Source organism: Salmo salar, chromosome ssa17, assembly GCF_905237065.1.
Source record: "Salmo salar chromosome ssa17, Ssal_v3.1, whole genome shotgun sequence".
NCBI lineage: Eukaryota > Metazoa > Chordata > Actinopteri > Salmoniformes > Salmonidae > Salmo > Salmo salar.
In genome coordinates this window covers 17970107-17997964 of record NC_059458.1, presented here as the reverse complement: position 1 = coordinate 17997964, position 27858 = coordinate 17970107, and the positions used below count along the sequence as shown (strand labels likewise).

The 27858-nt window shown below is 45.1% G+C and overlaps 1 protein-coding gene across 1 annotated transcript; it reads left to right on the top strand.

Moving 5' to 3' along the window:
- Positions 1–176: 176 nt before the first annotated feature.
- On the top strand, positions 177–27858 carry LOC106575311 (heparan-sulfate 6-O-sulfotransferase 3-B). The gene is made up of 2 exons (XM_014151768.2): positions 177–1305; positions 24596–27858. The coding sequence occupies exons 1-2, from the start codon at positions 737–739 to the stop codon at positions 25386–25388; spliced, it is 1362 nt and encodes a 453-aa protein (XP_014007243.1). The 5' UTR covers positions 177–736; the 3' UTR covers positions 25389–27858.

Below are 27858 nucleotides of genomic sequence, written 5' to 3'. Positions count from 1 at the left end.
TAATCAAGTATCCCCTGTTTGGATTGGCTTAAAAAGTAAGGTTTTACTGCGAACATTGGTATGGTGGCCAATGGGTATTTCACGTAGGCTATGTTCATGGATTGGTTGATTTTGCAGCAAGTGATAATAAATGATTGGTTCATATGCAGAGGGTTCTCTATCCTCCGCTTTCAATTTCTTGCCCTACGCACAGAAGAACAATTGTTGTTGAGATGCTGACTTGAAGAGCCGGCCTTAAGCGACACAAAATTATTATTTAAAAACATTGTCGCGGTGACGCAAAGGTTTCAAATGAACAGTGGACTGGTAGGCTATAGAGAGATGCATGGGTAGTGCGTGTGCGCCTGGTGGTTATGCTACTAATGACAGCGTGATACACTTATGAGAGCTTGCACTCGCCGCCTCCGGTCAGAGCCGTTGTAGAAGAAGATGCTGAATCGGCTGCGCGCTCGTGAGATAGACTACCCCGGATAGGCTATGTCTCCTTTTCAAATTTCACAAATGTCTCCCTTGCTTCTGACAATAGAAGACGATACATTGGCACAGCGTTGGGAACGGTTTATTATTACATTTTGCTGCTGGAAATAAATAGGCTGCCTGTCTAGAGAGATGTGCATCGCCCCAAAGGAGACATCAAGTTTGACAACACCATCTAGACTACGATGAAGCAGGGTGCACGAGGAGTTAGAGCGTTTGGTTTGGCTGGAGACTTTATGTTACCGCTTTTATCAATGGCATGACTATTTCACCACGCACAATGGAGGATAAATCCAACAAACTAATTTTGATTCCGATACTGGCCGTGGTCTTCTTGATGATAGGCTATCAGTACATTTGTCCAGCCGGCAATAACTCTTGTCGCTTTCTAACTGGGGACAAGTTGAGTGGAATGTTCCGGCAATATCACTCGGGGGACGACATTTACGCGTACCAAGATGGGCTGGACGAGGAGGGTTCCTCAAAAATTCTGTCCAAATTCAATTTTACTGACCGAGACCTTGAGCGACACGTGGATTTCAACATCAAAGGAGATGACGTTATAGTGTTCCTCCACATCCAGAAGACCGGCGGGACTACTTTCGGACGACACCTTGTCCGAAACATTCACCTCGAACAGCCCTGTGATTGTATGCCCGGACAGAAGAAATGTACCTGTTACCGCCCGGGCAAAGCGGAGTCCTGGCTTTTCTCCAGGTTCTCTACTGGCTGGAGTTGTGGTCTGCATGCGGACTGGACCGAGCTCACAAACTGCGTGCCTGCAGTGATGAACAAGAAAGACAAGAAGGATGCTCAGAGGAACGGACGGTAAGGGGTCCCAATTCAGGTTCCTGTACCTAATCAGTAGACCCTGAACTGTTTGTGGCCAGGAGAAACAGTGTGAGATGCAAGTGTACATTGACAGTGATCAGATAGGTTTGAAAGAATAATGTAGCCTATACTACATTTCTATAACAGGAACAATAACATGCACAGGGTGGACAACCCTGGCTCTCAGGGGCTGCAGTGGGCAGGCTTTTGTTCCAACTCAGCATGAACACTCATTAAAATCGTTATGGTTTGTATTAAAATACAATGATTAGCCTCTCTTTTGAATAGAGCGTGCTAAAAGCTTGAAAGCACAGAAGACAAGGAGCTTGACTAAAGATGTGAACAATTTCCCCCCTTGCACTCATGTTCCTGTTGAAAATGAATTTGCACTTTTCTGAAGGCTTTAACAGGAAGTAGTTATCCTCACAGAGGGCTACTGCACATGACACCTTTATAAATGGTTATAAACACATTATAAACTGCATCTATGTAAGGGTTATTCCATTCTGGGAAAGAAGGGCTGAAACACTTCTAGTAAAAAAAAAAAAGTGTTCCGTTTTTACTTTTGGGTTCTGCTTGACATTACAATAATTTAATCTTCTTGTATTTTTGTTGGTGCATTTGTCCTCTTGTTGGTCCTGATCCCATACTTCTTAGCTTTCGGATGTACTGTAACCATAGGGATAATACAAGTAGAGTACTGTAGATTATCCCCATGGTTTTTATTGGTATCAAGAGTTCAAAGATAATCAATGATTATGAGGGTGTTATAAAAGACCATAAAGACTGAGATAGTAAAACTTGAAACAGTAAATCTGGTAACAATGCACTTAAGTATTACAGAAATATGATCTGCTTGTATAAGAAGAATAAGCATGGAAATGAAACAGATCAAACGGTCAGACCAAAACCATGGCGCTGGTTTATTAAAGTTCCAATGCAGTCATTTTAATCTCAATATCAAATCATTTCTGGGTAGCAATTAATTACCTTTCAGTTGAGAAAATGTTTCAACGGTAAAATATAAACAAAAATAGCTTGTTAGCAAAGAGCAATTTCTCAACAAAGATATTTACTAAGACTGTCTGGGCGTCGTCTGAGTGGGGAGGGGAAAACTTTGGAACTTTCTTTCTTATTGGTCTAGGCAAGCCAAAATTCCATCCCACCAAAACAGACTGAAATTTCAGGCGGCCTTTTCAAACAGCTCTTACTATGAAGGGCACTATCATCATTTTCACAATTTTACAGTATTATTCCAACCTCATAGTGGGGAAATATTTAAAACACATGAAAAACATGTTTTTGACTGCACTGGGCCTTGACATTGGAAATTGAGAGGTTGTCACTCTGACAGTCTCCGTGCCTATAGACTAGCATGGAGCATCTATGGGGACATGATGGTCTTTAGTGGAGAGAGAGCTGCCATCTGTCTATTGTTGCCCTCGGGTCAACTCACAGACACCCCATCATCTGGTCTGCCCTGGTCGAGGCTGTGTCAGGGCTGGTGCCAGGGCTCTGACAGCGTTGGCATTTCCAGGCAGTCCCCATGCAGCTCCAGAGCATGGGGCGCTTCAGTCAGGCTAACGCATGAAAGGTCACATCTATCCCAGCAGATCCTGTCACATCAGACTACTTTCATTGGAACGCCCATCGTGGGTGAATGTGGATGTATCTCCTTTTCCTAACCAACATGATCAGGATTAGGCTCTGCCCTAATGCTAAAATCCATCCATCCATCCATCCATCCATCCATCCATCCATCCATCCATCCATCCATCCATCCATCCATCCATCCATCCATCCATCCATCCATCCATTCATCCATCCATCCATCCATCTATCCATCCATCCATCCATCCATCCATCCATCCATCCATCCATCCATCCATCCATCCATCCATCCATCCATCCATCCATCCATCCATCCATCCATCCATCCATCCATCCCTCCCTCCCTCCCTCCCTCCCTCCCTCCCTCCCTCCCTCCCTCCCTCCCTCCCTCCCTCCCTCCCTCCCTCCCTCCCTCCCACCCTTCTTGACTTCCGTCCTACTTTCCACATCATTTACCTTCACTTGACCAACCCCATCAGTGAGTCATGTGAGGTTACTGACAATTACTAATAAGAGCACCGTGCCACAGAGTCCAGCATGGCGTGCTCCTCACAGCAGAAACACACTGCTCCAGCCTTAGAATCTGCTTCATTTGTCACGTCTGCTCTTGCATGGTCAGCTGCGACGGTAGGAAGGAAAGAGAGAGAGAGCGAGAGAGAGAGGAGGCAAACCTCACTGTCTCACCCAAGTAGAAAGATAACATAATTACCTGTTCTGGGGTCAATTCCATCTCAGAACAATCAAATTCAAATTGCATTGAACCACCGGCTATGAACTGGAAAACTGGCCATTATCTTTGACAGTTTTTTTTTCTTCAATTAATTGAAAATGAGTCAAACCCTGAGACTGACGGACACGGCTTTTACTCAGAGCCTGTGAACATTGGCTAATGTGTTTCTTCCATAAAGAGACACCACTACTAGAATAGACAAATATATTATTATCATTTTGCTTTGTTTTATAGGAGGAGAGATAAACACATCCTACCCAGGACCCACAGCAGCCTAGTAGTCTAATAATATGGGTTTTGTGCACAAAATCCAGTACACTGATGATTCAGCGTTGTCTTCCTCCTCCATGTTTCACTGGCACTGGGACCCAAAGCAGACCATGAGAAAATGAGAAAAAAACCCATCTGGTGGCAAATTTCTGACATTAATCTTGTCCTGCACTTAAGTCAATTTCTCATCCGTTAAATCCCTCAGCTCAAGATTCCCATCTGAAGAGAAGGCTGTTTTATGTAAGCTCCTCTCCCAGTTAGTTCAGAGGGTGGATTGAAATTCTAACTGTATTTACAGTGAATTTCACATGACTCTGTCACAACCCATTTCACAAACACATATAACAAGGAAGTCACATCAGATAGGACGAAAATGAATAAGAATAAGTCAATAAAACGAAACAAAACGGATAATATATGATCAGAAGGTGATTATCAGTGGAGGTGTAGCCCCAGGTGTATTCATGTACAGCAGATGTCTCACACTCCGAGGTATGTGTGTGTTCCAGACACTCTGTGTAGGTCAGCCACACGCACACACATGCACACAGAGCTCGGAGCATGCTCTTCACACATCATTAGGCACAGCATCCCGGTCCTGACACTCATTTACCTGTTTTTTTCTTCGCAGAAGGCAAGAGAGAGAGAGAGAGGTATGATTTCTGACCTTAATTAGCCAAGTTGGTATAAGGTAATTCTGTCATTAGTGTGTTCCCTCTGTGTAGTTTCTATAGACCTGGAATTAACTAGACCAGGGCTTCCCAAACTCAGTCCTGGGGCCTCCCAGGGGTGTACGTTTGGGGTTTTGCTCCAGCACGACACAGCTGATTCAAAGAATCAAAGCTTGATGAAGAGTTGGTTATTTGAATCAGCTGTGTAGTGCTAGAGCAAAAACCAAAACCTGCACCCATGGAAGGCCCCAGGACCGAGTTTGGGAAACCCTGAAGTAGATAAAAGGTCCATTCAATTATTATTTTCCATAGAAGCTGGTCAATTGATCATATGCCTTAATAAAGTATTGTGTCAGCAACACTTTCTCCCAGCAATTGCCTGGGAAGTCTCTCAAAAATCCAAATGTGTCGTGGGTTTGGATCATATTCCAAAAGCGTATCAGTCCCTAATCAGAACTTAACGTGTTCCATACTAACGTAATATCATGCATTGTGCAGAGGTAGTCAGAGGATAGTAGTAATCTCCACACTCCTTTACGGGAGATAGAGATTACATCGTTTTATCATCTGGAGGCAGATTAAGGAGCAGATCCCGATTTATTCACAAACTTATCGTTCTTCACGCGTATGTATAGCACGTCCCAAAACCCCGGATACAAGCCTGTTTCTACTTGTCCCTTTCCCCTCTCTTTTTCTGTCTTATCAAGAAGTGTTTTGTGTACACAGGTTTCACGACAGAGATTCTGGGTGAGTGGTATTACAGTAACAGCTGTGTGTGTGTGTGTGTGTGTGTGTGTGTGTGTGTGTGTGTGTGTGTGTGTGTGTGTGTTTTTTTTGTTTGACTCTGAATTTCTCTAATATAAGGTCATTTGAAATAGTGACATAACTTGACTGTTTTCATGTCTCCATACCAAGTTCTTTTCTGAGAAACAATCAGGACATGCTCATGAGTGACATGTGATTGTATTATTACCTGTTTGGCCATCTGTGTCTGTAGGCCAGTGCTGTGGTTCCATGTATTACTGTATGTAGTTCCATAAGCAGTGCATGGTCTTTCTGATAACTGTGATAAAGAGAAAGGTGACATGCTAACTACAATCCTGACAGGCTGCTGTGCTCCTGACTTGTATAGTTTATCTTTAGGAAATGTCCAAGTCTTTGCAACAAAAGCAGGTTTCTGTCAATCGAGAAATATGCTCTGCTCTGTGCTGGGGGGAAAGTGAAGGCTGAAATACATTGTGGTCCAAGTAATTCACTGGAGAGTCCATTATTCTTTGGTGTCTCCCCCCCCCCCCACCGTCCCTCTCCCCTGCCCTCTCACCCTCGCCCTCCTTCTCCCTCTCCCCCCTCTCTCTCGCTCTCTCGCTCTCTCTATCTCTCAATTCAATTCAATGGGCTTTATTGGCATGGGAAACATATGTTTACATTGTCAATGCAAGTGAAATGGATAAACAAAAGTTTATCTCTCTCTCTCTCACACACACACGTACTACCTAAGATCTACCCAGTAAATCTCTCATTTTATTCCACTGTCTCTACACCAGTATCCCTAGGGCTTTTCTGTAGCTCCCGAAATAGCATCCCAGATCTGAGACCATCAGAGAACCACAGTTAGCCCTCTCTCTCTCTCTCTCTCTCTCTCTCTCTCTCTCTCTCTCTCTCTCTCTCTCTCTCTCTCTCTCTCTCTCTCTCTCTCTCTTTGTCTCTCTCTCTCTCTCTCTCTCTCTCTCTCTCTCTCTCTCTCTCTCTCTCTCTCTCTGTCTACTCAATCTGAAATGGATCTGTGCCGTATCGAGTAACATACCTTCTCTGCCTATTCTCCCGTGGGCTTGTAATGGACTGCACGTTGTACTGTGGATGTGCAGTAAGTGTGTGAGCATTTGTGTGTGTGTGTGTTGGCACGTGGGTGTGTGTGGGTATGTGACTGTGTGTGTGTGCGCGTGCGAGCACTGTAGGAAGGTATTCTATTATCACCTCATGTAACAACTGGCAGAGAATTCCAGTAGAGGAAGTGATCTGTTCAGTCACGTCAACTAATTGCTCAATTAATATGCACGACTATTTAATCCAACAGCATCAGCCAAACGAGTGGTGTTAAGTTATCACAGCATCTCTAAAGGAAAATAGGATTTCACACACAGCTGTTCATGCTTGGCTAGCACGTAGCATCTTTCCCTGCTTTAAATGAGTGTTGCATCAGCATTCGCGCTTCATCTGTGGAGAGAGACTATACACGCCGTCGAACAGACGCCGTCGAACAGACGCCGTCGAACAGACGCCGTCGAACAGGAGAGAGTGCAGAAGTGATCTGATTGGTCCCTAATACATGGTGACAGTCATATACATTCAGGAAGAGAAACAGTGGTTCTGTCCCAAATGTAACTCTAATCCCTATATAGTGCACTACTTTTGACCAGGGCCCTGGTTAAAACTAGTGACCTTTAGGGAATAGGATGACATTTGGGACTCAGCCACTGAGAGAGATACACTACCAGTCCCATTCTGCCTAGTGTGAGCTCTGACGTTACTTGATGCTCTGTATAAAACATTCTCAGTGAGGACTTAAGAATGCATTTACCTGACCATGATGATCTCTGGGCTCTTGTCATTACAAGTTAATTACCCCAACAACACCTTCCAATCCTGAAACTGGCTTGAGCAGCAATCAGTCATTTAACAAAATCAATCTCACGCTAGAATGAATGGATCTGTTCACTCCCACACTTGGCTGTACGGGCCGGGGACAGTGCTGGGAGTGTGAATGGACAAGAGGTCAGTCTGACCAATAGAACTGGAATGAGTTTCAATCTATTTCGAGGATCTGACCTTACTCTACAGACAGCTCTCGCAGGTCTTTCAACTCCTGTGGAGTTGTCCTCCCTGCAGTCTCTAAGAAGGGGCTTTGTATATGTAGTATCTATGCTCTTTTTATCTTACCGTATCATTCTCTGCCTCTTTTTTGTCACTTCTCCCTCTCACCCTCTGTTTGTTTTTTTCTTAGACCCTGTGGTGCAGCGAGGGTTTATAATGCAGAGCTCCAGCTCTTTGTTGTGTCGTTGTGTCTCTGACCCTCTCTGTCCCTCTCTGTCCCTCCCTGTCCCTCTCTGTCCTTCCCTGTCCCTCTCTACCTCTTCTTCTCAAATCAAATCAAAATCATTATTCTAAAAATGTTGTAATTTCCTCTCTGACTCTCTCTCTCTCTCTCTCTCTCTCTCTCTCTCTCTCTCTCTCTCTCTCTCTCTCTCTCTCTCTCAGTGATGGTTCATTAAGTAGATCTCTAGACCAGACTAGGGAGGATATCTCCTACAGTCTGGCTGTTGGCAGTAGTCACACAGCTCCACATGGCTCTGGCTCAATGGACACACTGATGATCCAACTCCCATCTGATCGTTTCCCACACTAATATAACTCCCATACTGATATTCTAATACTCGGAAAGAAATGTTTAGTCGATGTGATTTTAAATGTTATGTTCAGTTCCCTGTTTTGACCATCTTTCAGGCCCCTACAGTAAGTATTGAATAAATCTGCCACTAAGTATAGTAACATTACCAGTGGTTGGTTAATGGTTTATGGTGAATGGTTAATTGCCGGTTAGTGATCAGTTAGTTAGTGGTTAGCTCTGATATGTCTTCATCTTGGGCGCACGAGTGGCGCTGCGGTCTAAGGCACTGCATCTCAGTGCAAGAAGTATCGCTGCTGTCCCTGGTTCAAATCCAGACTGCATCACATCCAGCCATGATTGGGTGCCGCACAATTGGCGTTGGCTAGGGTAGGTCGTCATTATAGATAAGCTTTTGTTCTTAACTGATTTGCCTACTTAAATAATATATATATTTTTTAAATCGCACCTCTCACTATCTTTCTATTTCTTGTCTAACACCGTTGGCCTGCTACCTCGACCAATCACAACGTGCTTGATACAAACATGACACTGCACGGTTCAAGGACACAACCTTCAGGGGGGCCGGGGAGCAGGAAGTCACAAACTCACACCCTCTGGGTCTCCTGCAGGGAAGCTAATTCACACACCAGAAAGAGGTATTGGAGAGTGTTTGAGGGTGTTAAGTTTGGGAATAGGACAACCGATTGGGTTATTGTGAATATGAAGTGTATGATAGAAAATGGTACGCCTTGTGTAGCCTATGTGGGTGAATGTAGCTTCAGAGTGGTGTTAGTGACACCTTTGAATTGGATTTGCACTGGCTGTGTGGTACACTCCCCAAGAATCATCAACACCCTAGCTTCAGTGTGAAGTAGAAACATCCACAACTTTCAAACCTCTTATCTACCAGTATCACACAATATGGCGGAAGTAAGGGTAGGGTAGGAACGCTAGCACACAAGTACCAGGTCAGGCAATCGTGATTTATGAAAATGTCTGATGGACTTATTCACCTCATTGGATTGGAATTACAGACAGTAGTCTCAGTTTGGCCAAACGTCCTATGGGGGGACTTAGTGCACAGACTTAAAACAGTCAACACAGCAGTAGATTAAGAGATGACGCTGCAGTGGATAGCAGCCATTTTACGGGCTCCTGACCAATTCTGCTTTTTGAGTGTTTTGTTACGCTGATCGTAACCTTTTTGTACATCACGTGTTCGCCATAGTTTCCTATGAACGAAAACAGCTTCTGGACAGAACAGCGACCATTAACCTCGATTTGGATGACAATTTATACTACAGCTCTGGACTTGCTGCTTACTCCAGACAAGGCGCTAATCCCCGGGACTCGAAAAGAGGAAGTGACAGCACTAGAAAGGCAGAAGAGCCACCATCCTGACAAGATTATGTTGATGAGCAAATAAACCGCCTCTACCCTGTGTTCTGTTGGCGAACGTACAGTCACTAGAGAACAAACTGAAGAACTGTAATATTCTATGTTTCTCGGAGTCGTAGCTGAACAAGGACATGGATAATACACAGTACATTCGGAAAGTATTCAGACCCCTTGACTTTTTCTACAATCATCTCTGCAGCACTCTACCAATCAGGCCTTTATGGTTGAGTGGCCAAGCGGAAGAAATTCCTCAGTAAAAGGCACATAACAGCCCACTTGGAGTTTGACAAAAGGCATCTAAAAGGACTCTCAGACCATGAAAAACAAGATTCTCTGGACTGATGACACCAAGATTGAACTCTTTGGCCTGAGTGCCAGGCGTCACATCTGGAGGAAACCTGGCACCATCCCTTCGGTGAAGCATGGTGGTGCAGCATCATGCTGTGGGGATTGTTTTCAGTGGCAGGGACTGGGAGAGTAGTTGGGACAAGTCTCTGAATGTCCTTGAGTGGCCCAGCCCAGCTGGACTTGAACCCAATCGAACATCTCTGGAGAGACCTGAAAATAACTTTGCAGCGACGCTCCCCATCCAACCTGACAGAGCTTGAAAGGATCTGCAGAGAAGAATGGAAGAAACTCCCCAGATACAGGTGTGCCAAGCATGTAGCGTCATAAGACTCGAGGCTGTAATCGAGAAGACTCGAGGCTGTAATCACGGCCAAAGGTGCTTCAACAAAGTACTGAGTAAAAGGGTCCGCACCTCTCTGATTCAGAGAGGTTAAATGCGGAAGACACATTTCAGTTGAATACATTCAGTTGTACAACTGGCTAGGTATCCCCCTTTCCCTTTCCTTTCCTGATACATATTTAAATGTGATATTTCCATTTTTTTTATATACATTTGCAAAAATGTCTAAGAACTTGTTTTTGCTTTGTCGTTATGGGGTATTGTGTGTAGATTAATGAGGGGAAAAAACGATTTAATACATTTTAGAATAAGGCTGTAACGTAACAAAATGTGGAAAAAGTCAAGGGGTCTGAATACATTCCGAATGCACTGTACATCTCGCTGGTTTTTCCATGCATCGTCAAGACCGGTCGGCAGCCTCAGGTAAGACAAAATAGGAAGGAGTGTGTCTCTTTGTTAACAACAGCTGGTGCATGATCTTTAATGTTAAGGAAGTCTCAAGTTTTTGTTTGTGTTAGAATACCTCATGATAATCTGCAGACTATACTATTTACCAAGAGTTTTCATATATATTTTTATATATCTATTTTCCACCACAATCTGATGCTGGCACTAAGACTGCACTCAATGAGCTGTATAGGGCCATAAGCAAACAGGAAAATGTACATACAGTACATACAGCGGTGCTTCTCATGGCTGGTGATTTTAATGCAGGGAAACGGAAATTAGTTTTACTTAATTTTTACCAGCATATCACCTGTACAACCAAATGCAACAAAACTCTACATCACCTTTACTCCACACACATAAACTCATACAAGGCTCTCCCCCGCTCTCCCTCTGGCAAATCTGACCAAAACTCTATCCTCCTGATTCCTGCTTACAAGCAAAAATTCAAACATGAAGTACCAGTGATGCTCTCAATACGGAAGTGGTCCGATGAAGCGGATCCTAAGCTATAGGACTGTTCCGCTAGCACAGACTGGAAAATGTTCCGGGATTCATCTAATAACATTGAAGAGCTTATCACATTGGTCACTGGCTTCATTAATAAGTGTATCAACAACATTGTCCCCATAGTGACCGTACGTACATATCCCAACCAGAACCCATGGATTACAAGCAACATCCGCACTGAGCTAAAGGCTAGAGCTGCCACTTTCAAGTAGCAGGACTCTAATCCGGAAGCTTATAAGCAATTCGGCCACGACCTCCGACAAGCCATCAAATAAGCGAAGCGTCAATACAGGACTAAGACGCTCGTTGGATGTGGCAGGTTTAACAAACTATCACGGATTAAAAAGGTAAACCAACTGTCCAGTGACGTGAGCATACCAGATGAGCTAAATGCCTTCTATGTTCGCTTCGAGGCAAGCAACACTGAATTAGTGTTGTTATGATACCAGCATTTTGGCTTCAATACCAGATTTAGTATCACAATACTCAATACCATCACGACACTCAATACCAAAACAATACCAAAACGATACCACAGCAAAAAATAAGACATATTAGGCAATGCCACAGAATGGCACCTCATCCAGACAGGTCAACTCAGATAATGCTCTGTTAAATTGTTGGGCATCTTTTGAGCGCATTTTTATTACATCAACATATTTCAGAGACAGCCATGTATACATTAATGAATCAATTAAACAATCAATTAGACATTTTTTTTGTTTACCAATCCAATCTAATTACATAATGGTAATAATTTATTTGAATGTTAAATCTCTGTTGAAAAACTGGGTAAATCAACATGTAGCCTTATCCACTATACAGGTGAATACATATTCAATAGGAGTGTGTACATGCATTGAGTTATTGAGCTTGTCGAGGCAGATTTCATGGGGCTACAGATGACAAACAATCGGTTTCCCTTCCATTTGGGACTTATTTTATTGTACTGATCTATCACGTTTCAGGTATGACCCAGATGCAGACAGTGTCAAAGAAACAAACGTTTATTTCTAATACAGGGGCAGGCAAACGACAGGTCAAAGGCAGGCAGGGGTCAATAATCCAGAGAGGGTAATCATTTATGGTAAAGGGTCCAGAACAGCAGGCAGTCTCAGGGTCAGGGCAGGCAGGGGACAATAATCCAGTAAGGTACAGAACGGCAGGCAGTCTCAGGGTCAGGGCAGACAAAACAGTCAAAACAGGCAGGAGCAGGGGAACAAACACGGGTAGGTTTCACAAACAAAATGAACTGGCAACAGACAAACAAAGAACACAGGTATAAATACATAGGGGATAATGGGGAAGATGGGCAACACCTGGAGGGGGATGAGACAAGCACAAAGACAGATGAAACAGATCAGGGTGTGACAGTACCCCCCCCTCCCTCTAGAGGCGCCACCTGGTGTCCTACCTGGTGGCGGAAACAGGAGACAAAGGGCTGTGAGACATGGGTTTAACTCAGGACACATGAAAGGGATGTATACGAAGGGTACTGGAGCCGGGGTCCGGTGGTGATCCGCTTATCGTCGATACCTGGAGGTGGTTTTGAGAAGGGCCGACCGGGCTCTCCTCCAGGTACGACGACAGCTGCGGACAAACATCTGGGCTGAAGGTATGCCGACCTCTTCTTCCTGCTCAGGGAAGAGCGGGCTGATACCCCAGGGAACACTCAAAAGGTGATAGGCCCATGGCAGAGCAGGGAAGGGTGTTGTGGGCTGGCTCCAGGTGGTGGGGTTGGCGGAGACCAGGCAGCGCAGAGTAGTCTCTAGGTCTTGGTTGGCTCGCACCGACTGGCCTTTGGACTGGGGGTGGAACCTGGAGGACAGGCTGGCCGACGACCCAATGAGGGTGCAGAATGCCTTCCAGAACCGGGATGAGAATTGAGGACCCCGGTCGGAGACCATGTCAACATGCAGTCTATGGATCCGGAAGACATGCTGCACCATGAGCTGGGCCGTCTTCTTGGCAGAGGGTAGCTTGGGAGAGGAATGAAGTATGCGGCTTTGGAAAACCGATCCACAACGGTCAGGATGGCGGTGTTGCCATCAGATGGGGGGAGATCCATGACAAAGTCTAGGGAGATATGGGACCAGGGACGGTGAGGGACAGGAAGAGGTTGGAGTAGACCAGCCAGAGCTTGCCGAGGAGTCTTATTCAGTGCACAGACCATGCAAGCGGCGACAAATGCGGAGACGTCAGGAACCATGGTAGGCCACCAAAAGCATTGTCGCACAATAAGCCAGGGTCCGCTGGGAACCCAGGTGGCAGGCAAGCCTGGAGGAGTGGGCCCACTCCAGGACCGCCGAGCGGACTGCGTCAGGCACGAACATCCGGTTTGGCTGGGAACGCTGTGCCTCCTTCGCTATTCCCCAGCTGGGTGCTGTCGCCAGGCACGAGGTGGGTAGGATGGTCTCAGGTTCTGGGGTACAGCCACTCTCCATTCCCATGGACGTTAGAGCACTGGACGGGCACTCTGTAGACCAGGTTACCCACAATACCACCCCCATCAACTTTCGTGTGTCAGGGAACCACAGCGAGACGATCAATTTCCTGCTCATTAAGTCTCCTCAGATTCCTGTGGTATTGGGATTCCAGCAACACAATCCCCTCATTGGCTGGTCTGCCGGTGCCATGATGGGTGGGCTGGAGCCCGTTCTGCCATGCCCATTGCCTGAAGTTAGTGCAGCCTGGGGCCTCGGAAGCCTGGGGCCTCGGAAGTTGCCCCGGACCTCTCCACCATTCCCATGGAGTACCAGGACCTCCGGAAGGTATTCAGTAAGGCCCGGGCCACTTCGCTGCCGCCGCACCAACCATATGACTATGAGAATTATCTTTTCCCAGGCACCACTCCGCCCCGGGGACGACTGTACTCTCTTTCGGTTCCGGAGTCCAAGGCTATGGAGACCTACATTGAGGACTCCCTAGCAGCTTAAATTTAGAGAGGGAGATATAAGACTCCAGCTTCAGAGATTTTTGCAATTCGTTCCAGTCATTGGCAGCAGATAACTGAAAGGAAAGGCTGCCAAAGGAAGTGTTGGCTTTGGGGATGACCAGTGCAGTATACCTGCTGGAGCGCGTGCTACGAGTGGGTGTTGCTATGGTGACCAGTGAGCTGAGATAAGGCGGAGCTTTACCTAGCAAAGACTTATAGATGACCTGCAGCCAGTGGGTTTGGCGACGGATATGTAGTGAGGGCCAGCCAACGAGAGCATACATGTCGCAGTGGTGGGTAGTATATGGGGCTTTGGTGACAAAATGGATGGCACTGTGATAAACTACATCCAGTTTGCTGAGTAGAGTGTTGGGGGCTATTTTGTTAATGACATCGCCAAAGTCAAGGATCGGTAGGATAATCAGTTTTACGAGGGTATGTTTGGCGGCACGAGTGAAGGAGGCTTTGTTGCGAAATAGGAAGCCGATTGTAGAAAAACTGGGTAAATCAACATGTAGCCTTATCCACAATACAGGTGAATACATATTCAATAGGAATGTGTACAATAGGATTGGAGATGCTTAATGTGAGTCTGGAAGGAGAGTTTACAGTCAAACCAGACACCTAGGAATTTGTAGTTGTCCACATATTCTAGGTTAGAACCGTCCAGAGTAGTGATGCTAGTCGGGCGGGAGGGTGCGGGCAGCAATCTGTTGAAAAGCATGCACTTAGATATACTAGCATTTAAAAGCAGTTGGAGGCCACAGAAGGAGTGTTGTATGTCGTTGAAGCTCGTTTGGAGGTTTGTTAGCACAGTGTCCAAGGAAGGGCCAGATATATACAGAATGGTGTCGTCTGCGTAGAGGTGGATCAGAGAATTACCAGCAGCAAGAGCGACATCGTTGATATATACAGAGAAAAGAGTCTGCCCGAGAATTGAACCCTGTGGCACCCCCATAGAGACAGCCCTCCGATTCGACACACTGAACTCTATCTGAGAAGTAGTTGGTGAACCAGGCGAGGCAGTCATTTGAGAAGCCAAGGCTATTGAGTCTGCCGATAAGAATGCGGTGATTGACAGAGTCGATAGCCTTGGCCAGGTCGATGAAGACGGCTGCACAGTACTGTCTTTTATTGATTTATGATATTGTTTAGAACATTGAGCGTGGCTGAGGTGCACCCATGACCAGCTCAGAAACCAGATTGCATAGTGGAGAAGGTACGGTGTGATTCGAAACGGTCGGTGATCTGTTTATTAACTTGGCTTTCGAAGATTTTAGAAAGGCAGGGCAGGATGGATATAGGTCTATAACAGTTTGGGTTTAGAGTGTCTCCCCCTTTGAAGAGGGGAATGACCGCAGCAGCTTTCCAATCTTTGGGGATCTCAGACGATTTTGAACAGGCTAATAATAAGGGTCGCAACAATTTCGGCGGATAGTTTTAGAAAGAGAGGGTCCAGATTGTCTAGCCCAGCTGATTTGTAGGGGTCCAGATTTTGCAACAGCTGTCTGGATTTGGGTGAGGGAGAAGCGCCGGGGGGGGGGGGGGGCAAGTTGCTGCAGGGGGTGCTGAGATGTTGGCCGGCGTAGGGGTAGCCAGGTGGAAAGCATGGCCAGCCATGAAAAAATGCTTATTGAAATGATCGTTTATCGTAGATTTATCGGTGGTGACAGTGTTTCCTATCCTCAGTGCAGTGGGCAGCTGGGAGGAGGTGATCTTATTCTCCATGGACTTTACAGTGACCCAAAACTTTTTGTAATTAGTGCTACAGGAAGCAAATTTCTGTTTGAAAAAGCTAGCCTTAGCTTTCCTAACTGACTGAGTATATTGGTTCCTGACTTCCCTGAAAAGTTGCATATCGCGGGGGCTATTCGATGCTAATGCAGAACGCCACAGGATGTTTTTGTGCTGGTCAAGGGCCGTCAAGTCTGGGGAGAACCAAGGGCTATATCTGTTCTTAGTTCTACAATTTTTGAATGGGGCATGCTTATTTAAGATGGAGAGGAAAGCACTTTTGAAGAGCAACCAGGCATCCTCTACTGACAGGAGGAGGTCGATATCCTTCCAGGATACCTGGGCCAGGTCAATTAGAAAGGCCTTCCTCGCTGAAGTGTTTTAGGGAGTGTTTGACAGTGATAAAGGATGGTGTTTGACCACAGACCCATGACGCACGCAGGCAATGAGGCAGTGATCGCTGAGATCCTGCTTGAAGACAGCAGAGGTGTATTTAGAGGGAAAGTTGGTCGGGATGATATCTAAGAGGGTGCCCATGGTTACGGATTTAGGGTTGTACCTGGTAGGTTCCTTGATAATTTGTGTGAGATTGAGGGCATCTAGCTTAGATTGTAGGACGGCCGGGGTGTTAAGCATGTCCCAGTTTGTGTCACCTAACAGTACGACCTCTGAAGATAGATGGGGGGTGATCAATTCACATATGGTTTTCATGGCACAACTTGTGGTTGAGGGGGTCTATAACAAGCGGCAACAGTGAGAGACGTGTTTCTGGAAAGGGGGATTTTTAAAAGTAGAAGCTCAAATTGTTTGGGCACAGACCTGAATAGTATGACAGAACTCTGCAGGCTATCTCTGCAGTAGATTGCAACTCCACCCCCTTTGGCAGTTCTATCTTGTCAGAAAATGTTATAGTTAGGGATGGAATTTTCTGGATTTTTGGTGGCATTCCTTTTTGGCGGAGTGTGCTAAAGCAGTGAATTAAACAAACTTAGGGAGGAGGCTTCTAATGTTAACATGCATGAAACCAATGCTTTTACGGTTACAGAAGTCAACAAATGAGAGCGCCTGGGGAATGGGAGTGATGCTGGGGCCTGCAGGGCCTGCAGGGCCTGAGTTAACCTCTACATCACCAGAGGAACAGAGGAGTCGGGTAAGAGTACGGCTTAAGACTAAAAGATCTGGTCGTATAGTGCGTTCGGAACAGAGAGTAAAAGGAGCAGGTTTCTGGGCACGGAAGAATAGATTCAAGGCATAATGTACAGACAAGGGTATGGTAGGATGTGAGTACAGTGGAGGTAAGCCTAGGCATTGAGTGATGATGAGAGAGGTTTTGTTTCTAGAGGCACCATTTAAACCAGGTGTGGTCACCGCATGTGTGGGGGGTGGAACATAAGGGCTAGCTAAGGCATATTGAGCAGGGCTGGAGGCTCTACAGTGAAATAGACAGAAATTACTAACCAAAACAGCAATAGACAAGGCATATTGACATTAGGGAGAGGCATGTGTAGCAGAGTGATCATAGGATCCAGTGAGCTCGGCCCAGGAATTATCTGATGGATTTCTCCGGCAAGTCAGGAGATGGGCCTAGCTCGAGACTAGCTCCAGGCTAACTGGTGCGTGCTTCGGGACAGAAACGCCCTGGGACGGTTACGTCAGTAGACCAGTCGTGATGGATCGGCGGGGCTCCGTGATGGCAGCAAAGGGTCCAATCTAATTGGCAAAAGAGGTCCTGAAACCCAGGAATTATCTGATGGATTTCTTCGGGTAGCCAGGAGATGGGCCTAGCTCGAGGCTAGCTCCAGGCTAACTGGACCTAGCCTGTATCACCGCTTGGTATGGCAACTGCTTGGCATCCGACCACAAGGCACTACAGAGGGAAGTGCTCCCTGCCATCCAGGACCTCTATACCAGGTGGTGCCAGAGAAAGGCCTGAAAAATTGTCAAAGACTCCAGCCACCCAAGTCATAGACTGTTCTCTCTGCTACCGCACAGCAAGTGGTACCAGTGCATGAAGTCTGGAAGCAGCAGGACCCTGAATAGCTTCTAACCCCAAGCCATAAGACCGCTAAATAGTTACCTGCACTATCTGCATTGACCTTTTTTTAACTACATTTTAGTCATTTAGCAGATGCTCTTATCCAGAGTGACTTACAGTAGTGAAAGCATACATTTCATACATTTTTTTGTACTGGCCCCCCATGGGAATTGAACCCACAACCCTGGCGTTGCACACACCATGCTGGCGTTGCAAACACCATGCTCTACCAACTGAGCCACAGGGAAGCCAAACTAACACTATTGCTGCTACTATCAATCCTGTTGCCTAGTCACTTTACCCCTACCTATATGTACATATCTACCTCAATTACCCCGTGCATCGACATTGTGTATTTATTCCTCTTGTTGTTCTTTTTTATTATAAAAAAAAATCATCTCTCTCCTTTGTTGGGAAGGGCCCGTAAGTAAGCATTTCACTGTTAGTCTACACCTGTTGTTTATGAAGCATGTGACAAATAAAATTGTATTTGATTTGAGACATTTTCCAGTAAGTGACTCAATTCCACCCCATCAAGCCAGTGTGTGTCCTTAATAGTAATGAATGAGAATTGTCTTGGCTAATATTGATCCCATGTTCCTCATTTCCTCTACAGCGTGAGTTCCTTTAAAGCCTAAGCAAGCAAGGGGGATGTGAGAGGAGGCAAGGGGGAGACAGCAATAGCGTCAAGTTCGCCCCACACACTCCGGGAAATCAATGAGAGGCTGTCTGCACTGCAGATGAAGGAGACTTGGAGATCAGGCCATAAGAGGGGCATAGACATAGAAATAGAATTCTAGGTCTATGGGAATACAAGGTGTTTCAACAACTATTGCTCCTGTTTTAAGTGTCCCGTCCATTCATTTAAGTTAGTCATTGAGTGCTTTGTCTGATATAGCAGCATACTGTTTCCTTATTTTTTTATCATATGAGTTTGTGTCCAAGTATCTTCCCGACTATCATGGGTCCGAGTACACATAACACCCTCTGTTTCCCTCAGACATTTCTAAACCAGAGAAATGTGTCAAAAAGGTCAGCAGACTCTGCAGACACTGTATAGCTTACTGAAGGCCAGTGGATACAACTCCAGCCGTCTTAAATGCCACAAGCCAATTTTGCCCATTTCGGTTTTTTTTTTATATCTTTGACCAATTATCTTTATTCAACCATCCATCAGACAGACACTGGGAGTCCTGGCAGAGCAGTATTGATTGCTTGTCCAGAGTGCTCAGTGTGTTTCTATGCACTGTTGAAATGGTCAGATATGAATGATTGAGAGACACTCATCTTATTAGGGTGGATAGAGGCCTCTCTCTGCCACTGGGTCAGATGCATCCGAAATAGCATCCTATTTCCTATACAATCCACTACTTTTGTCAAAATAAGTGCACTACATGGAATAGGGTGCCATTTTAGACACAGCCATTGCATTGACCATGCCAGAAGATGAGGAGGGGTGTTCTTCTGAATGAAAATGATTATGTAGTAGTGAATTACATTGTTGCTCATTTACTTACTTTCCCTATATTGCTTGGTTTGCTATTTTATCTCAATAAATATTAGTGACTTCATGGTTATAAATATTAAGTTATTTCAGCTTTTTACAGTACATGTTCATATTCCTTGTTGTAACACAACTTGAATTGAAGTTACACAGGGATTTTGTGAGAGCAACACAGAGAGGAGCTGGGCTAATTTGAATCAATCAAATGTATTTGCCTGCACTTCTCTGATTGAGCTCTGTGCAAATAGAATTGTTTCTCAATGAAGTCCTCAGATAGGATCAGTCCTCCAGTCGCGCTGATAGAATCCGAGCTGTCTCATTCCGTTATGGAAACCCAGTAGAAATTCATTAGAGGAGAAGCAACCTGCTACAGCTGTTTAAACAGTGGGAGGGAGTTGTAGTGTAGACGCTGATCTAAGGTCAGGGTTAAAGTACCGATTTGAGGATGGCAAGCTATATCTGTCCATCTATCTGCAGCATTTAACCTTTTACTGCAGTGGGCTGAATAAGGGCCACACAGAGTGTTTCTTGGTAGTCTTAAACAAATCTTCTTTGAAACAAAATTATTGTAAAGGCCGTCGTCAGAAAGAGACCAAGGTGCAGCGGAGGATGTGTTCATCATAACGGATTTTAATCAACGAATGAACACTACAAACAAAACATGAACCCGAAACGACAGCCAACAGTTCCGTCAGGATTAACAAAAACCTAGACAGAAAATAATCACCCACAAACCCCAAAGGAAAAACAGGCTGCCTATGTATGACTCTCAATCAGCAAAAACGATCTACAGCTGTTCCTGATTGAGAGCCACACACGGCCAAACCAAAGAAACAAACCAACATAGAAAAATAAACATAGAACGCCCACCCATGTAACACCCTGGCCTAACCAAAATAGAGAACAAAAAAACCCTCTCTATGGCCAGGGCGTTACAATTATACACACATGGTTATGGGCTTCAAAAAAAGAAGACACCTGTACCATGTCAGATATAGAGTTGAAATGTATTACATTTTGAGTTTGCATCCCGATATTACACTTTATGTACATTTATATACAAAAATATAAAAACCATTTGACATAAACCCACCAGATTTTCTGTGATAAAAAAACAAGATTTTTTGATCAATTATGAAATTATGAAAAATATGATGGACCCTAAGCATTGTTCGAGTGTCATGTATAAGGGATCATAATATCTGTATAAGCACACAGAGTATATACGATTTGGCGTTAAATAGTTTGGAGTACAGTTTCACAGCTTGTTTCATTTAGATTTCATCCCATTTTAAAGATGACTGGCACTAACATGGTAAAACAAGCCCTCAGGCTCTGGTCAGCTTCAAGTGACGAGTTCTTTCTGTGCTGTACAAATGAAACAAGTATAATGAACAAAAATATAAACGCAACATGCAACAATTTAAACAATTTAACTGAGTTACAGTTCATATAAGGAAATCAGTCAATTGAAATAAATTCATTAGGCCCTAATCTGTGGATTTCACATGACCACCCACTGGGGAGCCAGGCCCAGCCAATCAGAAGGGCTTTGTTTTATCAGCTGTCCGGGGGGCTGGTCTCAGATGATCCCACAGGTGAAGAAGCCGGATGTGGAGGTCCTGGGCTGGTGTGGTTACACGTGGTCTGCGGTTGTGAGGCCGGTTGGATGTACTGCCAAATTCTCTAAAACGACATTGGAGGTGGCTTTTGGTAGAGAAATGAACATTAAATTCTCTGGCAACAGCTCTGGTGGACATTCCTGCAGTCAGCATGCCAATTGCACACTCCCGCAAAACTTGAGACATCTGTGGCATTGTGTTGTGTGACAAAACTGCACATTTTAGAGTGGCCTTTTATTGTCCCCAGCACAAGGTGCACCTGTGTAATGATCATGTTGTTTAATCAGCTTCATGATATGCCACACCTGTCAAGTGGATGGATTATCTTGGCAAAGGAGAAATGCTTACTAACCGGGATGTAAACATATTTGTGCACACAATGTGAGAGAAATAAGCTTTTTGTGCGAATGGAAAATGTCTGAGATCTTTGATTTCAGCTCATGAAACATGGGACCAACACTTTACATGTTGCGTTTATATTTTGGTTCAGTATATATGTAAATGCATGGAGTGTAGCCAGTCTGTAAGTCAACATCCATCCTGTTACAGAATATGATCTTCGCCCAAGACAATTACATGCCAAACGTGTGCATGTTGAAACAAAGTGTGCGTGCACTGTTGTTTTGCACAGTAAGATAAAGCTGAACACTCGATTGTCTGATGACGGACTCTATTAACTGTTGATTGATGCCCTGACCTTCCCAACCACTCTGTCCCTCGAACACACACACACACACACACACACACACACACACACACACACACACACACACACACACACACACACACACACACACACACACACACACACACACTCATACAGATGAGTAATCGGAGCGCTTCGACATTCGCCCATTCATGTCAATAGGTCACTATGAAAGAATAGAAGGATGGAGCTAGAATGTCTGGATTGTGTGGAGACGTATTGATGGGCCTGTCCTGTGGTTAGTGGCCCAGATGTAGGATCTTAATAGAACCAGTAACCAGGTAGCCTAGTGGTTAGAGTGTTGGGCCAGTAACCAGAAGGTTGCTAGATCGAATCCCCGAGCTGACAAGTTAAAACGCTGTCGTTCTGCCCCTGAACAAGGCAGTTAACCCACTGTTCCTAGGCTGTCATTGTAAATAAGTATTTGTTCTTAACTGACTTGCCTCGTTAAATAAATAGTATTGTCACAGCAAAATAATCCTACAGGATTTGAACATTTAGTCCATAATGTTGCTTGAACAGTGGTTTGGCTATTAGCTGGTCAAAATGTAGTAATATGAAAAGTGAAATACTCTTAATAGAACTGTGGGTTTTCAGTGAATTTATGCAAATCATGAAGCTCATCTGCATTTCCTGGAGGTCTAAAAGGCCCTCTTCCCAGAAACACTGTGTAGGCAGCAGCTGTGGAAGTGTATCCATCTCTCTGTACAGCTGTGGAAGTGTGTGTGTCCATCTCTCTGTACAGCTCTGGGAGTGTGTGTCCAGCTCTGGGGTGTGTCCATCTCTCTGTACAGCTGTGGGAGTGTGTGTCCATCTCTCTGTACAGCTGTGGGAGTGTGTGTCCATCTCTCTGTACAGCTGTGGGAGTGTCTGTCCATCTCTCTGTACAGCTCTGGGAGTGTGTGTCCATCTCTCTGTACAGCTCTGGGAGTGTGTGTCCATCTCTCTGTACAGCTCTGGGAGTGTGTCCATCTCTCTGTACAGCTCTGGGAGTGTGTGTCCATCTCTCTGTACAGCTCTGGGAGTGTGTGTCCATCTCTCTGTACAGCTCTGGGAGTGTGTGTCCATCTCTCTGTACAGCTCTGGGAGTGTGTGTCCATCTCTCTGTACAGCTCTGGGAGCGTGTGTCCATCTCTCTGTACAGCTCTGGGAGTGTGTGTCCATCTCTCTGTACAGCTGTGGGAGTGTGTCCATCTCTCTGTACAGCTCTGGGAGTGTGTCCATCTCTCTGTACAGCTCTGGGAGTGTGTGTCCATCTCTCTGTACAGCTGTGGGAGTGTGTCCATCTCTCTGTACATCTCTGGGAGTGTGTCCATCTCTCTGTACAGCTCTGGGAGTGTGTCCATCTCTCTGTACAGCTCTGGGAGTGTGTCCATCTCTCTGTACAGCTCTGGGAGTGTGTGTCCATCTCTCTGTACAGCTCTGGGAGTGTGTCCATCTCTCTGTACAGCTCTGGGAGTGTGTCCATCTCTCCCCACACTCTCAGTGTATCAAAGCTGCCAGTTTAATTAATTTACAGCCTGTGCCGTGGTCGGATATCAATTACGGCTTGGAGTGTGTGTGTGCGTGTGTGAGTCTGTGCGTGTGTGTGAGTCAGTGTGTGCGCGTGTGTGAGTCTGTGTGTGTGCGCGTGCGAGCGTGTGTGTCATGAGAAAAAACTTTGTTAGGATCTATTTCTGCTGACACATTAAAATCTTGGTCGATGGTGGTCTGCCACCTGACAATAATCTCCTAATTACCTTTGAGGGTGGCGTGTGTGTCCCCTGCACCAAAAGGTCAACGGTCAGATGGTTCTTTAAATGACAGTCACAGAGCCGTTATTACCTCTTCAGTGGTGCAGACTACATTTCACTTTTCTTAATTACCCCTAAGAGGTTTGGTAGAAATCAAGATTTGTTCATCAGTATAGAGACAACATCTGACGTACTCAACGCCACTGCTCACCGTTGAGAAAATCCTGTTCAAGCAACTCAGTTTCTGTTCAGGCAAAAATGTAAGCAATTCAGTGTTGACTATGGCATCTATCTTATAAAGTGTCTGTTCCTTCTCCATCAAGTATTCCCATCTGATTCAGAATGTACAAGTGAATGCTTTGTGAAGCTTCGTCTCCTCTGACAGTCTCTACTCTTTTCCCACCCGCTCCTCATAAATCTCTCGCAGCTCGCCGTTAGGAACCTCGAGGTGGAAACAAGCAGCGCTCTACGTTTGACACAGTCTGACTCCATGTAGCTGCAGCTTGCAAGGTTTTAGTCTTGATCTCAATTGTCAAACTCCCGTCACTACCTGTCAAGGGGCGGGGGGTATTTTTTCCAGTGCGCAAAACGGTTCCCTTACTTTATTTGACTACAGGATAATGTAGAAAATACTGCAGTGCGGGTTGATCTGTGTTAGAAGAAGTGATTCTATATACATAGAAGGGGATCTCTCTGACTACACTCTCATCTTTAGCCTATATTCCCTTTTTTGATTTAGGAAAAATCCTCTAGGGATTGGATGTTCGATAAATTGATAATCTTCCGAAAAAAGTACAGTAGAGCGCAATGAAAAAGGCTACTTAAATGTAGCTATTTGTTATGTAATGAAAGGAAGGTACCGAGGAATGCATATTCAGGAGCTAGGGAGGCCTAGCAATAAGATGAGAACTATCTCTTATTCAGTATTAAAAATGAGATAGCCCACTGTGCTCTCAGCTCATTAGGATCACTGTTTAGAGAGAGCCTTAGAGTTCTGATGCTGGCTATTTTTAAATGTGAGAAATATTATATTTTCTTCACTCTTTTCATTTCCACCTTTTTTTCTCTTTCACATGGTCAAATAATTATAGCTCATTGCCACCCTCTAGCTCATCAGTGAGTGTTAGATAGAGGGAGGGAAAGTGAAAGACGTGTGCCAGTCTCACTCTCTCTAACTCTCCCACTTCTCCCACTTCCCAGTTATGTCATTACAGATTGGAGAGCACGGAGGAAATAAGATAAGGAAAGGAGGCATGGAAAGGAAGCAAGTATTGAAACTAATGTCTCTTTCTGTCTTTGCTGCTGCAGAAACTTCTACTACATCACCATGCTGAGGGACCCTGTCTCCCGCTACCTGAGTGAGTGGAAGCACGTGCAGCGCGGCGCCACCTGGAAGACAGCCCTGCACATGTGTGACGGCCGCTCTCCCACCCAGGACGAACTTCCCGCCTGCTACAGTGGCGACGACTGGACCGGGGTCACGCTGACCAACTTCATGGACTGCCCTTCCAACCTGGCCAACAACCGGCAGGTCCGCATGCTGGCCGACCTCAGCCTGGTGGGCTGCTACAACGTCTCCACCTTCACCGCCGGCGCCGAACGGGAGCGCGGCCGCGTCCTACTAGCCAGTGCCAAGAACAACCTCCGCAACATGGCCTTCTACGGCCTGACCGAGTTCCAGCGCAAGACACAGTACCTGTTTGAGCGGACGTTCGGCCTACGCTTCATCCAGGCTTTCACGCAGATCAACAGCACGCGCGCGGCCAGCGTGGGGGTGGGGGAGGGGGCTCTGCGGCGGCGCATCGAGGGGCTCAACGCCCTGGACGTGGAGCTGTACGAGTACGCCAAGGAGCTGTTCCTCCGGAGGTACCAGTACAGCCACCAGACACAGCACCGGGAGCAAAGGCTGAGGAGGAGGCAGGAGAGGCAGGAGGAGAGGCAGGAGAGGCAGGAGGAGAGGCAGCGGCTTCACCAGCACAGAGCCCCTATCTCCAAAGCCAGGAGGGAGAAGGAGGAGAGGGAGATAGAGGTGAAGGAAGGGGAGGAGGTGGGAGGTGTAGCCACCACAGAGGACTACAGCAGCCAGGTGGTGAGATGGTGAGGCCGTAACACCCATGTAAGGACTTCCTGTCAGTTTCTCTTTCTCTCTCTCTCTGCCTGCTCCCTCTCTCTCTCTCTGCCTTGGGCTGCCCAATGGTGTCTTAATCTTTCAGATAGATGTATTTATTATTACTATGTATTATGATGTGGTAAACTTTTGTTTCTCCTCTCATGCAGAGTATATTGTGTGTGTTCATTTTCTAATGCTTGTCTGTTCTTCAAAGTAGGTGAACAACTCTAGGGTGTCAAATGGACATTCTACAAGATTTTATCAGAATCTCCATGGGACTGTACGTAAACAAAATGAGCGCCTCAGGATTCTTGAAAAGTAATGTGGTTCGCTTAGGGTTGCAAAGGGAGGGTACAGTACTGTGAAAAGGTTTTAGGCAGGTAAGCTAACAAGGTGAGGTTGCTGAAGACAGTTTACTGTCAAAAGTCATACACCATGGCAAGACTGAGCACAGCAACAAGACACAAGGTAATTATACTGCATCAGCAAGGTCTCTCCCAGGCAGAAATGTCAAGGCAGACAGGGGTTTCCAGATGTGCTGCCCAAGCTCTTTTGAAGAAGCACAAAGAAACGGACAACGTTGAGGACCGTTGACGCAGTGGTCGGCCAAGGAAACTTACTGCAGCAGATGAAAGACACATCATGCTTACTTCCCTTCGCAATCGGAAGATGTCCAGCAGTGCCATCAGCTCAGAATTGGCAGAAAACAGAGGGACACTGGTACACACATCTACTGTCTGGAGAAGTCTGCTCAGAAGTGGCCTTCATGGAAGACTTGCGGCCAAAAAGCCATACCTCCGACGTGGAAACAAGGCCAAGCGACTCAACCATGCATAAAAACACAGGAACTGGGGAACAGAAAAATGGCAGCAGGTGCTCTGGACTGATGTGAAATATTTGGCTGTAGCAGAAGGCTGTTTGTTCACTGAAGGGCTGAGAGCGGTTCATGAATGAGTGTCTGCAGGCAACAGTGAAGCATGGTGGAGGTTCCTTGCAAGTTTGGGGCTGCATGTCTGCAAATGGAGTTGGGGATTTGGTCAGAATGAATGGTCTCCTCAATGCTGAGAAGTACATGCAGATACTTATCCATTATGCATTACCATCAGGGAGGCATCTGATTGGCTCCAAATGTATTCTGCAGCATGACAACGACCCCAAACATACTGCAAAAGTCATTAAGAACTATCTTCAGCGTAAAGAAGAACAAGGAGTCCTGGAAGTGATGGTATGGCCTCCACAGAGCCATGATCTCAACATCATCGAGTCTGTCTGGGATTACATGAAGAGAGAATCACCTGAGGCTGCCTAAGTCCACAGAAGAACTGTAGTTAATTCTCCAAGATGTTTGGGCCAACCTACCTGCTGAGCTCCTTCAAACTGTGTACAAGTGTACCTAGAAGAATTGATGCTGTTTTGAAGGCAAAGGGTGGTCACACCAAATATTGATTTGATGTAGATTTTTCTTCTGTTCACTCACTTTGCATTTTGTTAATTGATAAATATAATCTATTAACATGTCTATTTTTGAAAGCGTTCTTACTTTACAGCATTTTTTCACACCTGCCTAAAACTTTTGCACAGTACTGTATAATACTGGAAACTTTCAAAGTTTACCAGTAAACTACCACGATTTTGGTAGCTTTCTTTTTGTATTTTATCACATGACATCTACAGGTCATTTTGGGTACTTCAGTTTATCACAGGTGTCTATAATTATATATGGCCCTTTATGTGGCCTTATCACATGTAAAATGTATAAAATAATCACATAAGATTTTAAAATAAGAAATTGAATGAAAAACCTGTAAAATATTATCCAAATATAAACCATCAACTTAGTGAATACCATTGGTGTTTAATATGAGGGTTTCAGCATAAAACACCGTTATATTTTTTTACACACTTTTATGTCTTTGTTGTAACTGTTTTGGCGCCAAACTTGTGGCAGTTGTGCAAAAAGTCAATAGTTGTAAGAGTTGCAGAGTTAAATGAAAATAATGCCATTCTTGATTAGATGCTTTTTTTTCATTAATTAGGCTATTTTCTCTTGAACGATATGGTCTATACACTAGAAACTCATGGACAATATGGACACAGATATAAAAAAATGTATACATATATGAATATATATTTTTTAAGTTATTCGAGTAAATGACCAAAGTTACCAAAGATTACATTTTAATTACCAAAATTACTGAAAATTCCGGTAACTTTGGTGAATTAGCGGTAGCTTTGCAACCTAGGACTTGCTCATGATATCTAAAGTAAGATACGATAGTAAATAACACAATAAAGGATTCATTAACCACCCTCCCATACTTTGGTCATTTAGGACAGGACTTGTATTAGTTTACCTTGTAAGTTTGCTTTCCAACTATGAGTTAGTATGTACAGTATGATGGTATTCAAGACGTTCACCTGTAGGAAAGCTGTTCATTAAATGGACACAGCATACCACTGA